Source organism: Bicyclus anynana, chromosome 9, assembly GCF_947172395.1.
Source record: "Bicyclus anynana chromosome 9, ilBicAnyn1.1, whole genome shotgun sequence".
NCBI lineage: Eukaryota > Metazoa > Arthropoda > Insecta > Lepidoptera > Nymphalidae > Bicyclus > Bicyclus anynana.
Genome location: NC_069091.1, coordinates 16688006 through 16713780, shown reverse-complemented (window position 1 = coordinate 16713780; position 25775 = coordinate 16688006). Strand labels below are relative to the sequence as shown.

General features: G+C 36.4%; 1 protein-coding gene across 1 annotated transcript; it reads left to right on the top strand.

The window, feature by feature from the left end:
• Positions 1-630: 630 nt before the first annotated feature.
• LOC112043685 (cytochrome P450 6B5-like) lies at positions 631-25430 on the top strand. Its single transcript, XM_024079205.2, has 5 exons — positions 631-652; positions 8342-8459; positions 18008-18045; positions 23189-24538; positions 24686-25430. The coding sequence occupies exons 1-5, from the start codon at positions 631-633 to the stop codon at positions 24853-24855; spliced, it is 1698 nt and encodes a 565-aa protein (XP_023934973.2). The 3' UTR covers positions 24856-25430.
• Positions 25431-25775: the final 345 nt, after the last annotated feature.

The following is a 25775-nucleotide window of genomic DNA, read 5'->3' as shown; positions in this document are numbered from 1 at the left end:
CTACAGCAAGTTCCTTTTTTCTTCTAGTTTCACTCACCCTATTTCCTTTTTGATTTAAATCAGTACTGAGGGACTACAGTGGACGACGTCACGATTTGAATTACATAATTTTCCATAATAAATTACTTTTGAACCCAAAATTATTAATCAGTGGTTGATCCCAGATTGCCGCTATTAAAGCCCCAAATAAATTTTGATTATTATACAATATTAATTTAACACAAATCAGTATTTATGGAATTTATTATTCTAATTGATTACGCAGTTCCAATGATTTACGAACAATTCTAAATATTGTTTGGGTAATATTTCAATTTGTAGCGATTACAATTTAAATCATCCCTCGAAGATATTATTTATGATGCATAAACATATACATGTATCAAAATATTTGTCAAAATATTTTAGAATCGGAACACTAGAAATATAAATATTCATACATTTAATACATAAAATACTAGATACCTACAGTTAAACATTTGCTTTTTGCACTATCACAAGCTAACTCATGAATGAGACCCTTTGGATGAGACCCCTCTGAAAGTAGCTTTAGAAAACAATATTAAAAAAAACTCACAGATAAAATCAAAACCTAGTTTCTTTATAACATAAAATACTAACTTATCCAAAATGGATGATAATAGGATACAAGGTATCTAAGACACTAGCCGACGCCACCCGCGTAGTTCCCGTTCCCTTGATAATACGGGATATAATAATAATTATAGCCTATGACACTCACAAATAACGGGGCTTTCTAGTGGTAAAAGAATTTTCTAAATCATAGTTCAATAGATCCAGAGATTACCCCTACAACGCCATAAACGTATAATGCTAGTATAGATTATCAACAGCGATAATAGTACAAGAATGTTCTTCAGAACATTGCAAAGTAAGATAAAAATCCTTTCGTTGCCGATTCTTTACAATACAACCCGGGATTGTGGGCGAGTGAGCGATGCGAACATTACACGTGGGCGAAGACAAATAAGCAAATAAGTGGGAGTGAAAGAGACGTCACATGCCCTGAATGTAGAACATTTCGGTAATTTATATAAAAGGGGATACGAGAGAACGAGAGACATGCGAAATAAAAAAGGATATGCGTTAAGTTCGTAGTAATAAAGTGCCCACCTTTGCTTATTTACTTATCAGTCAACTATTATTTTTCTAATAGCTGTAAGTGAAAGGACTTATAGCGAAAAGGTTAACTAATATCATAAGAAGTTCTCGCTTGACTGTTGGGTCAAGGGTCGGATACAGAAGGCTATAGTGATTCTTGAGACGGCGCGAATGATGACGATGTTCCTAACTTTGGAGCCATGAAAACCAGTTGCTTGGGCACTCAAATATTTTACAACGGGGGGGGGCTAAATTTTATTATAGACTAGCTGACGCCGCGCGGTTTCACCCGCGTGGTTCCCGTTTCCGTAAGAATACGGAGATAATTATAGCCTTTAAGCCTTCTTCTATAAATGGGGTATCTAACTCTGAAAGAATTTTACAAATCGGACCAGTCGTTCTTGCGCGTTCAACTAAACAAACAAAATCTTCAGCTTTGTAATATTAGTATAGATTTTCAATAGTATTTATTATTGTTTATTCAAGTGTTAAAAACTCTTTCGTTAAGCTTCTTTCATCCACATTATTAATTAGTATTAAAATAAAGATAATGCAGTATGTTAACTTGTTAGAACTCTGGCCTGAAAGTCATCTATGAAGCAGGTACTAAATAGTCAACGGCAGTGAACCACGACGACGAGCGTTACGTACAAGCGACAGGTTAGATTTAGTTTAGTAATAATTATGATTTTATTGTCATCCACAAACCTCAACAGTTTCAGTCAAGTGGCTGGACTGGAGACACTGGAGTGGCTGGACCAAACGGTCATAGGTTCGATCCCCGGCTGTTGGACTGTAGTCGTATCCACTCCTATCAATCATCAATCTTTATTTTGTTAGAATATGGTACATTTTATATTAATATGGCATAGGTCTTTTATACTAAATTTAAACACATATCCTGCCATAAATACAAATGTCAATATAAATGTCACTATTATGGTTAATGTCCCTATTTTAATTTTTCACTCTTGTAAGTTCCTAATAAACTCATTTCCAATCCAATTGAAGGAGAGCGGGAATACGTTATAACGAATATAAAACGTGTAAACACACTAACTTGTAACTGTTCCAAGGGTGGGTTCCACAATCTCTGGGTGATGAATCCGGCTACTTTATCATGGAGCTATTTATACATGATGATGTTACATTTTGTCATTGGCGTATCTAGGATTACTTCCTGGGGTGGCCCCCCATATTACTGAACAGAGTCGACACTCAATATAAAAAATTCGTTAACAATATTTGTGGACGCAGAAGGACTAGACTTATTTTATTAATTTTTCTTTGTATCTACGGTAGGTATCCGAAAAGGTCTTAATATATTTTTCAAAATCTTTATTATAGGTTTTTCTTTATTTAAGTTGTAATGGTTTTTATTTGATACTCTAAATGATATTTTGTGTAAAATTATTAGTATTTCCGCTTCCATCATAGAATTTCAAATCGGTAGCCCAGTATCCTAGGGTGGGCACTGGACCATTCTTGGGTGGGCCCGACCCACCCGGCCCACCCGCTATATACGCGTATGCATTTTGTTCAAGCGTCATGTCGCCGCGACGCAACTTCCGTGGCCCACAATTTGCGCAGAACAATAAAACATGTAACAAACAGGGGTGAGCGCCATTATCTCGAACTAACGCCGCCATAACTCAGCGGAGGCGTCATAGCTGAACACAGGGCTGCCGCCGCGCCACAATATGTGCCTAATTATTTTTTGGAACACCAGTTGGAAGTTACCTACACCTCTAATACTAAAATTAAAAGTTTTTGTGTTTGTTTGTATGTATGTTTGTCTGCCTGCAAACACGCATTAGAGCAGCGTGGTGGGTCGATGCTCCATACTTTCTCTTATATAAGGAGGGAGGCTGTAGTGGGCCGTTAAATTTGACTGATAATTAAAAATCATGATTGTTTGTTTATTTAATTCTAAAATAATCTAAAATAAAAATAACCTATACACGTACCAACAGGATTGTATTTTTTTTATAATAATATTAGTTGAACTTATGAACAGAGACATAAGTTCACTTTTAAAAGGGGGGGGGGGGTGAGGGAGAATATTAGAAGAAACTGTATGAAAGAATGTATGTTCCTTAAAATTCGAAGTAAGGGTTTTCCAACAAAATCATGCACTTCATAAATGCAAAATTCACTAAAAACCCTGAGGATTCATTACTATCGAGTTGCAATTTTCCATTTAGAACAATTTGCATAGTACCTACTCTATTTGAAAAGCTTCTGCACGCCTCATTTCCCCACGAAACCAACTTTCTAACCGAGCTATATTAACATAATAATGTAAAATCAATTAATTTACCTACCCCTACTTACCTTAGAAACCTCAAAAACTATTTGAAATCATTTTCTTAGTGGAAAAGCAGAAAACTGTGGCCATTTGAATATTTAAGTTGAACTAATTAATAGTTATTGCACTATTAGAACAGTTAGTGTTTATGTTTCGTCAAAGTTCAGAGGGTAAAGTCAACAGTGGCGGGTAGTGTCAACAGTACCCTTTAATGATATGCAAACATTTCTCTATTATATATTTGGAGCTACTTATCACTTATGTAGGTTTGTACGCGAGTGTACTCAAGCCTTTTAAATCATGAAGTTTTTGGATTCTGATGGTTCTTTCAGAAACGGCTTTAATTAATACTCCACTGGCCTGGCACCGCCTTCAAAGTGATCAGAAGGTGTTATTTTTCGCTATTTAGTTTAATTTTATATATAAATTTATATTAATAGATAAATACTACTAATAATTCAGTGCATAAACACACCCAGTCACAGGAAAACAGCCATGTTCATCACGCATATATATTTCAGCACGGCTATTCTCTAACGTTGTTTTGTATAACTCGCAAGTGCGAGTTTCGAATTCACCGCTATCTTTCTCATTCTATAGTATCGTGTTAAACAGAGAGAGATAGAGGTGAACTTGATACTCGCATTTGCGAGTAATAAAGATATCGTTACAGAATAGCCTAGCAGTTGTGGGTCGTGGATGCAGAAAGTAGGGTTACTACCACTGCGCCACGTAAGACACAATTTAAGTATTGGTAATGTTGAAATCATTCATTATCAACCCATATTCGGCTCACTGCTGAGCTCGAGTCTCCTCTCAAAATGAGAGGGGTTAGGCCAATAGTCTACCACGCTGGCCCAATGCGAATTGGCAGACTTCACACACGCAGAGAATTAAGAAAATTCTCTGGTACGAGTATGCAGGTTTCCTCACGATGTTTTCCTTCACCATTTGAAACACGTGATATTTAATTTCTTAAAATGCACACAACTGAAAAGTTGGAGGTGCATTCGAACCCACACCCTCCGGAATCGGAGGCAGAGGTCATATCCACTGGGCTATCACGGCTTCATGTTGATATCAGTACTCTGTATCTCGTTACAGCAGTTCAACTGTAACGTTTTGCATACAGCGGGCTGATATCAGCGCGATGTCTCCCGCGGCACCTGCCGTGAGCACTTACTATCTGATGAAATCGTGCGTATTTACATAATGCGCCACTGGAACCGCCGCTGAGGGCGATACAGAATGTTGTGGCCTGGTAAGCTATTGTTTAACTGTTTATAAAAGCTTTTAATTACCTTGTAAAGTTACCAATAATATTTTCTGTTTACTTTCGTTTAAGCCGTGATATGACCTCTGCCTCCAATTTTTTTTTATTATCTACAAATTAGCCCTTGACTACAATCCCCTGATGGTAAGTGGTGATGCAATCTAAGATGGAAGCAGGCTAACTTGTTAAGAGTAGGATGAAATCCACACTCCTTTCGGTTTTTTTCACGACATCGTATTGGAACGCTAAATCACTTGTCGGTACGTCTTTTCCGGTAGGGTGATAACTAGCCACGGCCGAAGCCTCCTACCAGCCAGATATGGACCAATTAAGAAAACCTCAATCGGCCCAGCCGGGGATCGAACCCAGGACCTCCGTCTTGTAAGTCCACCGCGCATACCACTGCGCCACGGAGGCCGTCAAAAGGGTTCCGGAGGGTGTGGGTTTGAATCCGGTCCTGGGCATGCACCTCCAACTTGTCAGTTGTGTGCATTTTAAGAAATTTAAAATATCACGTGTCTCTGACGATGAAGGAAAACATGGTGAGGAAACCTGCTTAACAGAGAATTTTCTTAACTCTCTGCGTGTGTGAAGTTTGTCAATCCGCATAGGGCCAGCGTGGTGGACTATTGGCCTAACGCCTGTCATTCTGAGAAGAGACTCGAACTCAGCAGTGAGCCGAACATGGGTTCATAACCAACTTCCGGTTAATCGTAATAAGAACTATCGTGGGTACAATAGTCTACTATTCTTAACATTAGTTCAGGGTGGACATCGAACCCTATGACTCTCGGGTGTAAATCCGACCCCACTACCGTGGATCCCAGTAGCTCACACATTGACAGAGACCAATGCACGCCACTGGTCACGGTCAATATGATTAACATCTGATAGTGGTCGATAATGGTTTTTAAATTACTACGAAGCACGCCAACCCGCATTGAAGAAGCGTGGTGGGTCTAAGCTCCATATCGCCTCTCTTATAAGAAGAGACGCATCTTCATGCACCATCACCATCAGATAAGACAACAGAAAAGCGCAAACTTGTTGAATAAATAAATAGCATAGTATTTTTAACAACATAATAGATACAAACACTGGCTGGTTGGACCGACATAATGTGCTTTGGAAATTGTTCCTTTGAGAAACAACTTGCTTAATCTGATTGCGGACTTTGCAACAACATAGTTATGCTTTTAATTTTTAAGATCATTCTGGTAATGTACGGCACAAATTTTTGTTTTTTTTTTTTTTGGCATATTGTGAAGCTTTTAGTCTATAGTGTTGTCATACTGCAGTCATAAAAGTTAATGTATTTGTCACAAATTGTAAAGAGTTACCACTTTAAAGATTACAAAAAGTGTGCTTTTTTACATTTTAGCAAATTTAACGGCCCAGGCAAAACCTCCCTTCTAGATTATAGAGCAACTGATATTGGACTTATACCCATCTACCCATCGAGCTGGTCTAATGCGGGTTTTTTTTATTCTTTACAAGTTAGTCATCGACTACAATCTTACCTGATGGTAAGTGATGATGCAATCTAAGATAGAAGCGGACTAACTTGTTAGGAGGAGGATGAAAATCCACACTCCTTTCGGTTTCTACGCGACATCATACCGGAACGCTAAATCGCTTGGCGGTACGTCTTTTTCGGTAGGGTGGTAACTAGCCACGGCCGAAGCCTCCCACCAGCCAGACCTGGACCAATTAAGAAAACCTCAATCGGCCCAGCCGGAGACCGAACCTAGGACCTCCGTCTTGTAAATTCACCGCGCATACCACTGAGCCACGGAGGCCGTCAAAAGTTTGTCGGCTTTGAGTGATGTTTAAAATCTTTAACAGCTAACGTTCTTTGTCGTATTTTGATAATTATGACCGGAGCACACGGCTTTACGTGCTCCCCGAAGCACAGAAGTATGACGACCATCACCAACTTCCCAACTGAAGTCATTGAAAATTGTAATGAAACTTTCATGTTAATAAAAAGAATAACCCAGTGTTTCACTGACTAGACCCAGGAAGTCAATCGACGAGATTGACGTAGATATCATATCTGTATGTTCGGATTGCAATACGACTCTTTCACTAAGGATTTAAGGCTTCATGTATTATGTAATATAGAAAAAATCTTACCATCATCATAATTGATCATTGTATCGGCCACTGAAGGACATAGGCCTTTTGTAGAGACTTCCAAACATCACGATCCTGAGCCGCCAGCAGCCCGCGAATCCCTGCGACTCGCTTGATATCGTCAGTCCACCTGGTAAGGGGTCTCGACCAACACTGCGCTTTCTAGTGAGGGGTGTCCATTCGGGAAAAAAGAAAAATGTAAATTAAATTAAATAAAACATCCACCGTGCCCATTTAACCCTATTTCAGTCGTTTAACACAAAATGGAAAAAAACAATGAATAAATTGACATGTTTATATTAGATTTACTGTTATTTACTTATAAAATTTGTACAAAGCCATGAAAATACAAATATAATACAACACAGTACAGCGTCTGTATTGAATACAAAACGATTGTCGTTACGTATTCAAATGTGAGACGCATCGGAAGCGATCTTGACAGCTTTGCGATTGGGGAAAGAATTCTCTAAGCCGACAATATATCAGTTTCTATGTTTTTTTATTTATATTTGTTTTTTATTTAATAACAATTATTTGAACTGCCTTCTTGTTTTAAAGGTGAACCAGTCTGGCAACTTATCATAAACGATTCGAGTCCGAAAATATTGCGTCATTTTTTTTAATAAAATTCGCTAAATGTTTTTGAATACGACTAATATTCTTTTTCCTCCAAACAGGCGGGAATCGAATCCAAAACCACTCGGTATGTAGTAAGCGAAACCACGGGCATCTGCTAATATATTCCTGAAGATCTTTTAATTATCACGCCTACTTGTGTGTGTGAAAATTATGTGCACGGAATAAGCGTTCTAATTCGAATTATCTCCAAAATTAATTAAAATATCAAAGACAGAATAATTATGATAAGCGAATCAGGAGAATCTGAATTGAAGTGTGCTCAAAATATGAATAAACTCATCACGAATAGAGGATTTGAATATACAATTCCGCTCGAAGAAATTTTCATAAATTTGATGAGACGTACGACTTGCTTCATCCTTCAAAGACAAAATTCCTACCTTCATAAACATTTCACGCCCGAGAAAATCGCTAGAGCTCATTTGGGTGGACCGCACACCTCGCCGCACGCACCGCACGTACCGCACGCACGCTCTTTGACGCTTATTTTGTCCTTAGAAATATTATTAATCTTTATGCTAGGCATGAACTAAGAATATAAATGTAGGTGACCTTGTAGGTGACCTACATTTATACTATATTTTTATGGCAGATGTTCAGTTGTTCAAATTTAACCGTTGAACCAATGGTGATGAAAATTGGGTCAGAGATGGCTGGAAATCACTATAGAATTTTATCACACCAATCCAAGAGTTATTGAAGGATTTTTAGGAAATCAAAATTTAACGGTTTCACTTCGATAGATTATAATATACCGAAAAAAGCACGTTAAACTGTAATCAGTAAGTTCAGTTCACAATATATCGACAGATTACAATATCGCAAGTGAGATTATAAACTAACGTATTTACAATTTAAAGGTGACACATACAAATCTTACGCGAAGGAGAAGAGGAAGGCCGAGACAGAGATGGACGGACAATGTAAGACGGGTGGCAGAGGACAACTGGACAAAATCTACAAGGGATCGAGAATTGTGTAAAAGCTTAAAGGAGGCCTTTGTCCTACAGAACAATCAGACAAATTTTGAGTAAAGCTGTTTTTAACCGACTTCCAAAAAGGAGGAGGTTCTACGTTCGGCTGTTTGTATGTTTTTTTTTTTATGTATGTCCAGCGATAATTCCGTCAATTATAGACCGATTTTGAAAATTCTTTTTTTGTTTTGTAGGGTTTACTTCCAGGGTGGTCCCATTTATTTTATTAACCGACTTCCAAAAAGGAGGAGGTTCTACGTTCGGCTGTATGTATGTTTTTTTTTTTTTATGTATGTCCAGCGATAATTCCGTCAATTATAGACCGATTTTGAAAATTCTTTTTTTGTTTTGTAGGGTTTACTTCCAGGGTGGTCCCATTTATTTTATGTCAGGATCTGATGATGGCATCCTGGAGAAATTGAGGGGAACTTTCAAAAGTTGTAGAGACGGCTAGTACGTTTGTTAGTGTAAGGTATTTTAAACCACTACAACTTTATGAAGGTTTGGAGTTGGTCTGATGATGGAGCCGAAACACAGACGATGGAACTCGTCAAGGATTTACAGTAGCTACCTTGTGTTTGGACTTGATAAATTTGTATTGATGAGAACTTTCCACCTAGATGGATTGCGACTGTATTAAGGGTCTGGTGATGAAGACGAAGCACAGTGAAGAGAACTCCTCGACGGCTCACAGTAGCTTCCTTGTGTTTGGACTTGATAATTTTGTATTGATAAGAACTTTCCACTTAGATAGGTTGTGACTGTACACACGCAGTGGGTATGCTAACACTAAAAATAAAAAAATAAAAATTTTAATAAAAAAAATTCAACCGACTTCCAACTCAAAAAATAACTTTAACTAAAAAGCAATAAATAACATCCTACCTATGTGCTACCTTCTGATCAGTTTGAAGGCGGTGCCAAGCCAGTGTCGTGTTTTAATTAAAGCTGTTTCTGGAATAACCACAGAAATTTTGTAGTTTAAACGTATTTAATTAAAACATCACTGGCTTGGCACCGCCTTCAAACTGATCAGAAGGTAGCACATAGGTAGGATGTTATTTATTGCTTTTTAGTTAAAGTTATTTTTTGAGTTGGAAGTCGGTTGAATTTTTTTTATTAAAATTTTTTCTGTCATTTATTTATTTGTCCTTTTTTTAATTTTAACAATGTTAATAAAAAATACAATACAAATCACTATTGAAAAATAAAAGCTCATATTATTATTAACCCACCCGCATGAAGTCGCGGGTAATCTTAAGTCCATGAAATTGTTAGATATTTGATATATCTCAATAAATTTATTTACATAACTTACTATTATGTTAATATTTTTTTGAGATATATCAAGATACTCCAACAACTTTGTCCAATAATAAAGCGAGCAATAATTAAATGGTCAAGGTTTAACAGGGTCCAAATAGATTTTATCAACTCAAAAAGTTAATAGAAAATAAATCTATTACAGCTAGAGTTATTGTATTAAATTAATAATAAGATACTACAATTAACGACCGCGTTAAATATCGCGGTACCAGCCTTGCGTGTTGTAATGTGCGATCAACTTAAACGTTATAGTTCAATTAACAATTTTGTGTACAAAACTATATTCAAACATTATAGAATTATGAAATTCGAACTGAAGACCTTCATTAGATCTCCACCTCACTCTTAAAACTTTTTATACAGTTAGATATAATTCTTTCTGGACAAGCTTTCGTGTTTTTTTTTTGTAAATAACCAGGCAATAAAATCAAAGGTGATTTAAAGGAATTTGAATACTGAAAAAACATAGTACTAAAACACATGCACAAAAATATGCACACACATGTGTTGTGCATATTTTTTATTGATAGTAGAGTCAAAAAAGTGATTTTACTTTGTTGCACTTTGCACTGAGAAGATGGTTTTCGGAAAATTGACAAATAAATCAATTATTCGTGCCTGCCATTCAAAAAGAAAACACCAAACGGATCTCGATTACACAGATACTGTAAAAGTTGAGTAAAATAAAATTAAATGTATAAAAGTCGTAAGAATATCTGAGTCCCAGTTGGCTGAGACACCGTTTACATCTCTTACATTAGAAGTTGCATTAGATAAAGCTCCCCGGCGGACTTAATGTTAGCAGTGTACCCTCCCTTTGTCCCTCCCTTTCCCAGGGGGAAGCCAGCTGAAAACATTTTTAATTTCAAAGAAGGAAGGCAGGGCTCTTAATTAGCACTTGCACTGTTTACACGAGTAAAGAAATAGTAACTTTTCTTTCTGTTAGTCTATTCGAAAAAAAAATGGTAAAAATTAAAAATTTTGAAAACCTCCAAATGTCATGAAATTATCTACTTTTATGCCAGAAATTATTTCCATCATCACAGAAAAGTTTAAGCGGCGGCGGCGCTGCAATGTGTGAGCTGGGTCAATGAAATTATTTACTTACTGGTTCTCAAATGAAAAGAATCGCATCAAAATCGGTCTATCCATTTGCCACAAACAGACAGACATCGACGTCAAACTTATTACACCCCTCTTTTTGTTGCGTGGCGGGTTAAAAATGTCTTACAGTATTTTAGAAAAAAAAACTGATACTCTTACAACGCTGGACCGATATTAACTAAACATACTTGGGAACTATCGTAAGAAGGCTTTCAAATTAAAAAAAACCCATCGATATCGGTCCATCCGTTTGAATACTACAATGCCACAAACAGACACACACACTGACTGAAATCGACCTCAAACTTATAACACCCCTCTTATTGCGTCAGGGGTTAAAAATAAAGCCTTTTATATTCCTTATACTCTAGTGTTACAATAGTTTTCTTAAATCTAGTGTTAGTACATTTAATGTTTACATTATTTAGTTTGTTAGTTTTAGAAATACTTTTTTTTTTTTTTCATTATTTATTTATTTTTCTTTGTAGTATAAGATTAAGTTATTTTAAAATTATAAGGATCCCTCATAGGGTATAGGCCTCCCCCAATTCCTTCCACTTATTTCTGTCCTTTGCCATGAACCTCATAATTATTATACAGGAATAATATAGGTATTAACCTTTATCAAGTGCAGTACCTATCCATAACTGTAGCAGGTTCAATCCTGTACAATAAACATATTTTGAAAATTTTAATTAATGGGAATTTTAGTTTTAAATTTTACTTTAATATAATCAATATTTAAATTTGAAGCCTATTTAAAAAATGTATTTTATTTTTATTTTTTGTCTGTCGGCTTGTCTGTCCATATTTTATGTTGACCGGGCATCACGCTGAAACTACTGAATGAGTTCAATTGAAATGACCCAGTTTGAGACCATAATACGAAGAAGTCTATAAGATAATTGTCGCACAAATTAATCAGAAGGGGGTGAAACAGGGGTTGAAAGTTTGTATGGGAAGTCCTTCAGTTTTCAATTTACGTTAGTAAAAATTGGTGTGTGTACGACCAGAAAAGTGTCATTCACGATTTTTCAAAATTCTACTGCTGAGGGTTAAAAAAGGAAAGAATTTTTTCTAAAATAAATAGTTATGCTTTGAGTTTTGTAAAATGATTATTGGACTATAAGACATGCGAAACTGTAAATAGAAGGAGTGAAATTGGGGTTGAAAGCTTACATCAAGTTTCACGCGTACGAAGTCGCAGGCGTCTGCTAGTATTCTATAATTTCATATTTATTATAATACAAAAAATACTTGGAAATCATTCAGATCCAGACTTGGATATCAATCATTAGTCTAGCATCCGGGTAATCCGGTTTTGTAGGTAGAATAATTATTAAATAAAAAAAATAAATATAAATGGATTTAGGCAAATCGATGGATTTACTTACTGGAAATTTCTCCAATTCATTAGAATATCCTCAATTACGAGTATATCTATCCAAGTATTAGGTAACACCGGGCCGGAGTTTAATTCAGCAGAGGAGATTCGCAGTAAGGAGATTAGCAACACGATACCCTCGTCATGCGCTCGTTGCTGGATACCTCGTGAGTGGGCACAGAGGAGATTGGACACAGACACCTCATGTAATCATTATACGACCGGGTTTTTATTTATATAGGTATACGACCTATCATCATCACCATTATCAGCCGATGGATGTAAACTGCTGGACGTAGATATCTTTTAAGAACCTCCAAACAGTCTGGAGTATAGATGTAATTAAACCGATTTTAAACGTTTTAAATAAAATTCTGCAGTTTTAAACCATTTTAAACGGTTCAAAACTCGACTACAAAATTACAAAAAAAATTTTGGATTTATTTCACACATTTGATTTTTTTACAACTTCTATATGTCGTAAAAATCGTAGAGTCATTAATAAAAATATGGACAGAACCGCTGACCTAACCTTGGTCATCGGCTCTGCCAATTACAATAGGTATGCTATGCTTAACCTCACTAATCGCTTACACAATAAACTACTCTTAATTTTACTATTGTACCCTGGTAGTTGTGGTAGAGGAAGTACATCGAGCAAGTCCCTGGACTTGTGACCAAGGTTGTGGTTTAAAGGCGCCTTTTAATACTAGTAAACACTCACCAACCCTGCCCGACATGCTCTCCATGCCCACAGTAAACAATTTAAGATCAATAATTACTTCATCACGAAACATTATCGAACAAAATCACTAACGTGACAAGCAGCATGACGCCTCAAGCTGCTCAACAAAGAATTGAACCAATTAATAGCCCAAGTCACTAATCACTTTCCTTTTCTTAATAACACTACTTAACACTTCACTATTTCACTATACTTAACAAATAGAAGACGATTATTCCATCTTAAAAGCGCGATTAGAACTGAATTACTAAATCAGCAGACTACGGAGACAGACGGAGGCAGGATGCCTCACTAAAGTGAATACACAGTGACGGTACACGCGTACGCGCCATTTGGGACGCGATGCCATTGGATGAGAGTTACGTGATCATTTTCTATTGGTCGATCGCCACCACGTTCGTTATGGTGGTAACGTTTTACAATCTTAATTACTTCAAGAGTAAATAATCAAAACCTAATTACATGAAAACTTGATTCTAAATTTATTAAATTAATTAACGTAGATTTTGCTGACCATTACGACAGCAAAATCTCAACATAGAACCTAAAGAGTTTCTTTTCTACTGCTGTCAACTGTCATCATTACTTGAGAGACTAATTATTGATTAAATCAAAACGAAACAGTATTTTGATTGCAAAATGATTAGATTACTAGATAATAAGTCGATTCGAAATAACTAAAGAGTAAACATGATAATTATTAGGTTTGAGGTTATAGATCCTTCAGTGAGCCAAGCTTCCACGGCGACATATATAATGTTGTTCCTTTTCATGTAAATTTAACTTCTTGGGAATTTTAATAAGGATTTCCCTACTTTTTGGACTAACTTGACCAGGCTGTATCTCTGTATCGTAGTACTCTGTGCCAAGGGCCGCGTGCCGCAGTGGCACATGGAAGCTACTTAAAAACCTTAATCCCTTTCTGTTAATGATGATTGTATGATACTTTTTTACGTTTACCAAGTTATTAACAGAAGCTGACATTTTAAAGGTTATTTTGAATTTTACTACCTGTTTCGTATATTAAAATGGTTCTCTTACGTATTGGTAGTACTAATATCGATGTTTTCGACTATTACTATATTTTATTAGGATTACTCTATATTTGTTAAAAATATATTGTTCGGCAAAGCAGTTTCGAGTTTTAGAAAGATTATCCTTATTCTTAAGTAAATGTATGTGTGTGTGAACTAACGCTATCTTTGTTCTGTGACTCAGTTCACTGTAGTCAACAAGGAACCCAAAAAGTTTCTCTATGTCCGTCTGTCATAGCGTACTGCGTATGTCTGTTTCTTCGTCCCTTCTTTCGCGGCTTGTTTTTTTTCTTTATTATTTTATTGTATAAAATACAAAAAGTGTTACATAATTATGTACATAAATAGCCATCCTCATAAACTTGACGTTTTTGCGAGGACGGCGAGTTCACAATTATGTTAAGTTATTATATAAAGTAAGCTTACCTATACATATAAGGTACACAATTAGGCACCATATTTTATAATGCCTAAGTATGTCCCCTAGAGAAGTGCATCTGCGAACCCTCCTCACCCGTTCGAGATGCACCTTTTACATATTTTACCAATTTTTTTTTGGTTAAGTTAATATTGAACAATTTACTAGTATCCAGTCCTGGCAAATTGAATTGAGTATAAGCTTTTTACGGTATAAAGAGACTGACAACTGCGGAACCCACAGAGCATGTTGCCCGATGCGCACTTGGTTAGTAAGTAAAAAAACTATTTTTTACTTATTTTTATCTACGTCGTCGTCATACGGACATCTCTTAATAATCGAATTTACACAAAAGGTCAAAAACTGATAAACCAGGCCATCTTCGTGCAAAGCAAAGTTTAACTACACTGATATATTTCTACAATAATTAATTATTATGTAATAGAAACTGTTTGTACGTCCGTATGTATGAGCAAAGAGAAAAGAAGTTAAAGTTAGTTTGCAACGCTTTCACGTAAAAGCTATTCATTGGATTAAGGTGAAATGTTTGTTCGGAACTTACATAAAACAGTATCAGAGTATAAATTGAGTGAAGTACCTCGTTTATTGAGATAAAGCGCTGATAGAGGACTGTAGGACAATACTGAGGGGAAGGAAAGGTATTATAAATCCAGCCATAATTCAAGGCTGTGGCATCGGATTGAATTTGTACTATTAACTCGGTAAGGAAACTGCAAATTACATTTTTAAGGATGGATATTAAATAATTGTTTAAGATTATTTGACACAAGCATTACCATAACAATGTGTTTTTGTAACAATCACAAAGCAGAAACAGCTTTTAAAAAGCTCGATATCTCCAATAAGGTCACAAATAATTAAATCGGTTCAGTAGCTCTACACCACAAACTGTACCTCTTTAAAATATTACTATAGATTACGAGTTAAGTTAAGTTCTCTCTCTGAATTCGTTTTTACTTCTGATTTTCATCGAATCCAAAAAAATAGACCCCATTAAAAACTTTATATTTTCACATTGGAACGTTAATTGTACCAATTTTCCTGAAAATAACTTGAATAAAAATTTTAATAAAAAAATTCAACCGACTTCCAACTCAAAAAATAACTTTAACTAAAAAGCAAAAAATAACATCCTACCTATGTGCTACCTTCTGATCAGTTTGAAGGCGGTGCCAAGCCAGTGATGTTTTAATTAAATACGTTTAAACTACAAAATTTCTGTGGTTATTCCAGAAACAGCTTTAATTAAAACACGACACTGGCTTGGCACCGCCTTCAAACTGATCAGAAGGTAGCACATAGGTAGGATGTTATTTTTTGCTTTTTAGTTAAAGTTATTTTTAGAGTTGGAAGTCGGTTGAATTTTTTTTATTAAAATTTTTATTCAAGTTATTTTCAGGAAAATTGGTACAATTAACGTTCCAATGTGAAAATATAAAGTTTTTAATGGGGTCTATTTTTTTGGATTCGATGAAAATCAGAAGTAAAAACGAATTTAGAGAGAGAACTTAACTTAACTCGTAATCTATAGTAATATTTTAAAGAGGTATTATTTTTTTATTTTTAGTGTTAGCATACCCACTGCGTGTGTACAGTCACAACCTATCTAAGTGGAAAGTTCTTATCAATACAAAATTATCAAGTCCAAACACAAGGTAGCTACTGTGAGCCGTCGAGGAGTTCTCTTCACTGTGCTTTGTCTTCATCACCAGACCCTTAATACAGTCGCAATCCATCTAGGTGGAAAGTTCTCATCAATACAAATTTATCAAGTACAAACCCAAGGTAGCTACTGTGAGCCGTCGAGGAGTTCTCTTCATTGTGCTTCGTCTTCACCACCAGACCCTTAATACAGTCGCAATCCATCTAGGTGGAAAGTTCTCATCAATACAAATTTATCAAGTCCAAACACAAGATAGCTACTGTGAACCGTCGAGGAGTTCTCTTCACTGTCCCTCGTCTTCATCATCAGACCCTTAATACAGTCACAATCCATCTAGGTGGAAAGTTCTCATCAATACAAATTTATCAAGTCCAAACACAAGGTAGCTACTATGAACCGTCGAGGAGTTCTCTTCACTGTCCCTCGTCTTCATCACCAGACCCTTAATACAGTCACAACCCATATAGGTGGAAAGTACTCATCAATACAAATTAATCAAGTCCAAACAAAAGGTGACTGCTGTAAATCCTTGACGAGTTCCATCGTCTGTGTTTCGGCTCCATCATCAGACCAAGTTGTAGTGGTTTAAAATACCTTATGGAAACACTAACAAACGTACTAGCCGTCTCTATAACTTTCGAAAGTTCCCCTCAATTTCTCCAGGATGCCATCATCAGATCCTGACATAAAATAAATGGGACCACCCTGGAAGTAAACCCTACAAAACAAAAAAAGAATTTTCAAAATCGGTCTATAATTGACGGAATCATCGCTGGACATACATAAAAAAAAAAAAAAAAAACATACATACAGCCGAACGTAGAACCTCCTCCTTTTTGGAAGTCGGTTAAAAATAACATAACTTTCACAAAAATTTCTACCTTTATTTCACTCTAATCGGTTCCCAGAACGCTTTAGTGACTGCAAATTTAGCATTCTGGGCTCCGCTACTATAAAATCAACGAGATAAATAACAAAACAATGCATGTTAAGATATTCTACTTTTATAGGAAAGTTCCACGCGGGGAAATAAAAGCTAGTATAGTAATAAAAGGAACAATTAGCATACATCGACGTCTCATCTCGTACAAGCGCTGTAACCCGACTCTGCCCGTATCAGCAGACCGTTAGCCCGCGTAATAGGAAAATTAAATATCCCAGTACCTACTCCATTCATCAAAATCTTTTTTCAAGAAATTTTATTCAAGGACTCTCAAGGTTGATTGTATATTATATGGTTGATTAATTAATGTAACAGAACTTTTCTTGAGTTTATTTTTAAACTTATAATTTTAAAGTTACAGTTAAAAGACAAGCCTCCACAATCAAACCGCCCGCTCATTGCGATTCCGCCGGCACACTCAGATGATTCAAAACTCGTAAAGATTTCAAAAGTTAAATTAGGAGCGCTCGAAATTGTCGCCGACTTTTATCTCCCACTTTGTTTTTCAAACAAAGACCTTGAATTAGTGGAGATTTTGAACAAGTGTTTAAAAGTATTATTATTGTTTTGTATAAAGCGCTTTGTTTTTAATGGGAAAACTGGAACTCTTGAAATGATAGGAGCAGCAGACAAACTCCGAATCCTGTTCCAAATAATGTGATTATTTCATAAATTGTTTTGTCTTCTTTTTGTGGCTTTGGTTTTAAGATTTTTTTATTCATTTTTTGTATTCGAAACACCTACAGCTAGTACGCAGTCCATGTTATAAATAAAAGTACACAATATACAGCACTTTTTGTAAATTACTAACAATGTTTTAAGAATTATTAGTGTCTAAACCAACAATTCAAGTTTCCGATACTTAGATATATATATGAGTAGCTCTGTTGAAGATTGATTAAGCTTATATTTAGTTATTTAAGCAATATATACTATTTTGACATTATAATAAGTTACTTTGATCTAGAAGAATACCAATTTGTAATGTAAATGTAAAAAAATGTACCTAGTGCTTATAATTTCACCTCATTTATTTATTGGCTATAACTTCATGGCTTTGTTATTTCACCAATAACAGATTATACCGTTTATACGGAACCGTTTATAACTGACTAGCAGACGCCACGTGGTTTCCGTTCCCGTAGAAACACGGGGATAAAATATAGCCTATAAAAAGAACTTTTCAAATCGGTTCAGTAGTTTCAGAGCCTATTCAATGCAAACAAACAATCAAATCTTTCACCAGCGATGCATCTTCGTGGATAAATAAGTAGTACTTCCTGAGACTACCTTTTGACGACTTCCGTGGCGCAGTGGCATGCGCGGTGAACTTACAAGACAAAGGTCCTGGGTTCAATCCCCAACTGGGACGGTTGAGGTTTTCTTAATTGGTCCAGGTCTGGCTGGTGGGAGGCTTTGGCCGTGGCTACTTACCACCCTACCGGCAAAGACCTACCACCAAGCGATTTAGCGTTTCGGTTCGATGTCGTGTAGAAACCGAAAAGAGTGTGGATTTTCATCCCACTCCTAAAAAATTAGCCCGTCCATCTTAGATTACATCATCACTTACCATCAGGTGAGATTGTAGTCAAGGACTAACTTGTAAAGAATAAAAAAAGACTAGCTCTGTTAGGTACATAGGAATCCTGGTATACTATAAAAGACAAGATAAGCAACAAGAAAGAGGCTATCATTTTGGCAAGAGAGGTAAAACTTTTCTGCTTTTATCCAAGCAAGCGCAATATCAATTACTACAATAAATGAAATTTCAACAGCAACTTCTTGAAATTTAAATTTCAAGTACGTCTACTCTTTTATCTCCAGTAGATTTATTACGCGGTACGCCAATTTATTACTTCGCAGTTTCATACTTTTAAGTTTTAATAACAAATAGAGTAAACTCTCGGCAACTTAAAACTATACTTCCGCAAAGAAATATAATACAAAGTTTAAATATTTTAATAGAATATATAGTATTCTAGTAGAGAAATCAATTATCACGTGTAACATCGTGAGGGAACCTGCATACCTGAAACGTGTATGAAGTCTGCCAATACGCATTAGGCCAGCGTGGTGGACAAGCCTAACCCCTTTCATTCTGAGAGGAGACTCCTGCTCAACAGTGAGCCGAAAATAGGTTGTTAATGATCACGCTAGGATCGTGAGGATACGGGGATAAAAAATTGCCTATGACACTGACAAATAATGTTGGTAAACATGGGTTTTGTATTGTTACAAGATTTTTCGAAATCAGTTCTGTAGGTATATACAGAGATTGAAGAGCCCAGTGGATATGACCTCTGCCTCCGATTCCGGAGGGTGTGGGTTCGAATCCGGTCCAGGGCATGCACCTCCAACTTTTCAGTTGTGTGCATTTTAAGAAATTAAATATCACGTGTCTCAAATCGGTGAAGGAAAACATCGTGAGGAAACCTGCATACCAGAGAATTGTCTTAATTCTCTGCGTGTGTGGAGTTTGCCAATCCGCATTGGGCCAGCGTGGTGGAACTATTGGCCTAACCCCTCTCATTCTGAGAGGAAACTCGAGCTCAGCAGTAAGCCGAATATGGGTTGATGACGACGATACAGAGATTACAACATTAAAACATACAAACTCACAAACTTTAACTCATTATGATATTAGCTGATATTATTTTTTTTTTACATAATGCGCTACGATTGGTCCATGCGCTTATCAAACCTGTTATTTATTTAATGTGTGGAGTGATTAATGTCCATATTATATAACATATTATGTTAATTATACGTAGAATTTTATAATATTCATCTCCATAATGATATCAGACGATAGACATACTCTGCTGGACACGGGCCAGGGAGTAAGGGAGTCCATAAACTATACGTTTTTGAGCTGCCTGCAAACGCTTAACTCATTAATATAATTACTAATTAATGTCATCACTCATTAGTCTACCTTTTTAGTTTAGCACAAAAAATGTTTCTACGTCTGTAGACTTTAAAATCATAAATCTGATTTACCCCAAAGCGATTTTATCAGAAAGGCACTATTACGAAGTTTTATTATAGTTTAAAAAAAGAAACTAAATTCAACGCATAAAACTTTATTAAAAATAGGCTCTGAAACTACTCGACCGTTTAAAAAGAAATCACTAATGGAACGCTACATTATCTGCAAGTTACATAGTCAGATATTCTAACTCCATATACAAGGGAATAGGAACTACCTACGGGATAAAACCGCGGAGTATTTTAATTTGCAATAAAAATCTACTCAATTTATTATCTACTAGCGGATGCCTGCGACTTCGTCCGCGTGGAATTCAGTTTTTCTCAAATCCCGCGGGAACCATGGATTTTTCCGGGATGAAAAGTGTGAAATCCTATGTGTTCATTCAAAGTAAAATCTATTTCCATTTCAAATTTCAGCCTAATCAGTTCAGTAGCCGCAGCGTAAAAGAGGAACAAACATATTTACACACTTACACACAAACCTTTGTCTTTATAATATTAGTGTGATGTATCAAGTATCATCTTACATGTAAGACTTAAACACACGCTTCTATGCTTAAAAGGTCATGGAATTTGGGAAAATTCTAGAGAATTTTTGTGGAAATATTGCAAAAATGTAACCGCGACATCCTCCCACACACAATGGCGGGCGTAGGTTCCATTTCCCATTATCGAGCGTTCATTGTCAATGAAATGAATGGGAATGGAAAGCCTACGTTCGATTGTGGGGAGAAATTGGAAAATTTTGAAAAAAAGCCGCACTATTCAATTCTTCTTGAACTAGCAGCTGCATTAGGTAATATTGTACACTTTACAAATACTTAGCAATTTTTTTTTCACGTTTCACAAATAATAATTTAATTTTTAAAATTGCATGCTTTATTACTAATATGAAAAAAAGATCGATAGACAATAATTGTTTCATTTGGAAGTTTGTGCAATAGAAATAGTGCAATAATCGATATTTTCGATTGCGAATGCAAAACATTTTAATATATATATTTATTTAATTATTTGTATATATAATTACATATAATGTATTGCACCTTCCCGCTCTTTCTTCGCAAGTTCTCTCGTCAGGGGTTGTTGCCTGGTAGAGATTACTTATAGTAATAAGGCCGCCTTTGCATGCTAAATTTAAATTATCTTTATAATTGTATTGTATAAATGTTTTAATTTATAATTGTTTTTTGTGTGCAATAAGCTTTAGTATCGATTATATAATACCCCCCAACAAAGTTTTCAAAATATCTTCAATGTACAGAATTGGACCCGCTACCAGTGTATTATAGTATATATAGATAGATTCTCAAGTAAAGTTTAGTCAACAATCGACAAACAAATATTAAACCCCTACTCTATTTCAGCCTCAAATACAGTTTTGGCTGTTAATTGATGAGTCAGGACAACTAATCATAATACTAATAATATATAGTTAAAATGTATGTTAGGTACTTTGTGTAAGTCGTAAAACGGGAATAGCTCGCAGTGCAAGCGCCCCCTCCCCCATAGTTCCAGTTTCCCGCTGATTGACAGCCACTTAAGGGCGCGCCATTTCTCAAGAGTCTCGCTACAGTTTTACTGCCAAGAGAAATACTGTTATTTCAGCTGCTGCTAATAAACAACCTGTAAAAACATTGCCTCGATGCTCGCCGAGAGCTTGTCGGATTGCCTAGTCGGGTAAACACCGACCTAAGTCAGCCATAGTTATAAAATAGAAATATTTAAATGTATTAGTATCTTGTGTAATACGTAAAAGAAAACCTTTATAACACAATAAAATTGTGCATCAAGAACATAACTAAACTCGATAACACTGCTTTAATGGAACTTTACAAGTTTACAAGTTAGTACAATTTTTCTGTTTTTCCGTATTTTATATTTATTAATTGGTTAATATTGAATCAAATAAATAATTTTAAATCAGTGATAATCTAATATATAAAATTCTCGTGTCGCGGTGTTCGAACTTGAACTCCTCCGAAACGGCTCGACCGATTTTGATGAAATTTTTTGTGCATATTCAGTAGGTCTGAGAATCGGCCAACATCTATTTTCAAACCCCTAAATCCTAGGATAGGGTAGTGGTAGGGTAGGGGTATGGTATAGGGATAGGGTAGGGGTAGGGTAGCGTTAGGGTAGGGGTAGGGTAGGGGTAGGGTAGGGGTAGGGTAGGGGTAGGGTAGGGGTAGGGTAGGGGTAGGGTAGGGGTAGGGTAGGGGTAGGGTAGGGGTAGGGTAGGGGTAGGGTAGGGGTAGGGTAGGGGTAGGGTAGGGTAGGGTAGGGGTAGGGTAGGGGTAGGGTAGGGTAGGGTAGGGGTAGGGTAGGGGTAGGGTAGGGGTAGGGTAGGGGTAGGGTAGGGGTAGGGTAGGGGTAGGGTAGGGGTAGGGTAGGGGTAGGGTAGTGGTAGGATAGGTTTATGGTATAGGGATAGGGTAGGGGTAGGGTAGTGGTAGGGTAGTTGTAGGGTAGTTGTAGGGTAGGGTAGGGTAGGGGTAGAGTAGAGGTAGGGTAGGGGTAGGGTAGGGGTAGGGGTAGGAGTATGGTAGTGTAAGGTAGGGATAGGGAAGAAGTGCAAATAAATAAATTAATAAGTCAAAGCGAAGCTTGAGCGAGTCCGCTAGTGAACATATAAATAAATGCTTGTTGTATCTTTTTCTCAAACTCATATTTAATTGTTTGCTTATGACAGGGACAGCTTTTATTACATCACGCAAAATAGACTGCGGTGAAATATGGATGGGTGCCGAGATTTTCGGATTGCCTTTTCGGGTTTATATTACAATTACACCACCGACTGTACCTAGTCATAACTAGTCATAAAATGATGCTGTATCTTGTTCACAAATCGGAATAAATTGCAATATTTAGATTAAAACTGGAATAATACTAACTCGCTAACCTTGAGCGCTGATATCACACGCTCACAATGCCCAAACTACTACAACAACAATTTTTTGTAAAGTTTGTCAATTCAATCTAAGAGGTTACGAACTCAAGTGAAACACAATACTTCTTGCCTTATCAGAATATTATCATCGTTTTGTACATCAGACGTCTCTTAAAATTCAAAATGGTGATATTTTATATTGCGACTGTAATAGTACTTTTAACAATTCTTCTTAAATATATTTTGACAAAAAACCATGATTACTGGAAGAAAAGAAACGTGCCTTATTTGGAGCCGTCACTTATATTTGGAAACTACAAAGAAGCAATCCTGCTCAAAAAACATCAAAGTCAAGTGACATTTGACATCTGTAGCAAGTTTCCGAATGAGCCATACATAGGCACTTTCTTCGGCACCGACCCAGCGCTCGTCGTCCTGGACCCGAACCTGCTCAAACTCATCTTAGCTACAGACTTCTACTACTTCAGTGGCAGAGAAGTAAACGACTATTCGCATAAAGAAGTGATCACCAGGAACGTATTTTTCACCGGCGGTGACAAGTGGAAAATACAGCGCCAGAACCTCACTCCCTTATACTCCTCCAGCAAAATTAAAGGCATGTTTTATTTGATACAGAACTGCGCTAAACAATTGGAGGAACTTCTGGAAGAAGAGACGAAATACTCACAGGACGTAGACGCCAAAGTGTTGCTGGGGAAATTCACAATGGACGCCATCACCAGCTGCGTGTTCGGAATAAACTCCGACATTATGAAAAAAGAAACTTCGAGCACGAATCCGTTCAGTGTGCTGGGTTCCAAGATATTTGATAGATCAAAAATAGCAGGAATAAAGTTATATTTCAGACAAATGTGGCCCGCGTTGTTTTACGCCTTGAGATTGTCGATATTCGATCCGAGTATAAATGATTATTTTGTAAGGATTTTAAAAGGAGTCTTCGAATCTCGCAGCAACGCCAAATCTTCGAGAAACGATTTCGTAGATCTTATACTGACTTGGAAAACCGGTAAAGTGATAACTAGCGAGAGCATGAGCAACTTAAAAACTGGTGAAAAGAAGACTTTGACACTCGAAGTGAACGACGAGCTATTGGCGAGTCAGTGCGTAGCGCTCTTCGGAGCGGGATTCGAAACAACATCTACAGTCATGAGCTTTACTTTGTACGAGATCGCTAAAAACCCTGAAGTACAGAAGAAAGTGTTAGAAGAAGTTGATCTTTATTTCAAGAGGCATAACGGTGAAATCGAATACGAGTGTGTGAATGAGCTGCCGTATCTCGTGGCGTGTATCGAAGAAGCTGTACGCCTGTATCCAGGGGTACCAGTGAACTCGCGAGAGGTGATGGATGACTACACTCTACCGACGGGTCTTCGTTTAAAAAAAGGAGATCGTATTCACATACCAATGAATTTTATTCAGCGGCACCCTCGATATTTTTCAGAACCAGATAAATTCAACCCAGAGCGATTTTATGGGGACGCCAAAAAAAATATCACGCCCTTCACCTTCTCGCCTTTCGGAGAAGGTCCCAGAATATGCCTTGGTAATATGAAACATTAGATATTTCCTCTTTTCTTCAAAAACACGATACAAATAACTATAATTTGTACTCTTAATAAGTAGATATTGATTTAGAATTATTAAACTTATTGTCATAGAATAACAATACTAAAAATATTTATTGTTTCAGGTATGCGGTTTGCTAGGATGCCGATGCACGCCGGTCTTCTCGCGGTGTTCAGGAACCATCGAGTAGAGTTATCGGAGGACATGCCCAAAACTATTCCTATACTACCGTATTCGATAGTCATCACCCCTTCAATACCTATAAAGCTAAAATTTCTACCACGCAAAGATTAAAGTATTCTTAAACTATTTCTGTATTTTCTCATTACAATGACGACAGACACAGGCACGCTTGATGGTAACCCATGATGTGTATGTAAGCTTGTTTTCCTGGAGATTACTTAAAGATACATATAGCGAAAACAAAAGCTGTAAATGCAATATAGATCTTTGCAAATTGTATGAGAATCAAACCGCATAATACAAATTCTAGAAATATCACCAACCTAGCGTTACCTAAAAATTTTTCCCCAAAAACGGCGAAGAAGAAATAATATCAAATAGTTCCCGAGCGTACTTCTCTAAAATAAATCTTATAGATAGCAACAGACAGACAACGTATAGGCGATGCTCAAAAATAATGTCTCCTTAAAACATGTACTGAAATAGATTGGAATTTGGCAAAGGACATTAATAAAATTATTAAAAAAATTTATTTAATAGAATGAAATTACAGATTTTGTATTGTTAACTAAACATTTCTTAGAACAAAGCCATGGCCATCAAGTATTTTTTCGACGTAATATATCAAATTACGGAATAGGTATCTACATATTTTTATAAAATCCGTAGATTTTATTCGCAAGGTTATCGCAGGTCAGGTATTCGTAGATATTGTTAAGTTATATTGTCTTCGTGAATCAATAAAACTTCGTTGGTAACAACAAAAAACGGTGGTTTCATTTCATTTCATAATCTAATTAAAATTGTGCAGAGCACGTCAGTAAGTAAAAGTGCCAGTTAGCATAACTTTTCAGTCATCAACAAACGGAAACGGAGGCAAAGGTCTTATCCACTGAGCTATCACGTCTCTTGTATCTTGTATCACGGATATCTGGTAGCTGAATCATATATTCAAAAATAATTGAGATAGGCTGACTAAAAAGATCAAATCAAAATCAAATCAAATCAAAAATCATTTATTTCAAGTAGGC

Bases quoted from the DNA above. Each gene is read 5' to 3' on its own strand.
- LOC112043685 (XM_024079205.2), top strand. From the start codon at position 631: ATGGATGATAATAGGATACAAG. The intron at 18,046-23,188 runs GTTACTTTGATC...CGACTGTAATAG, and splicing joins CTATTTTGACATTATAATAA to TACTTTTAACAATTCTTCTT. The intron at 24,539-24,685 runs GTAATATGAAAC...TTATTGTTTCAG, and splicing joins AGGTCCCAGAATATGCCTTG to GTATGCGGTTTGCTAGGATG.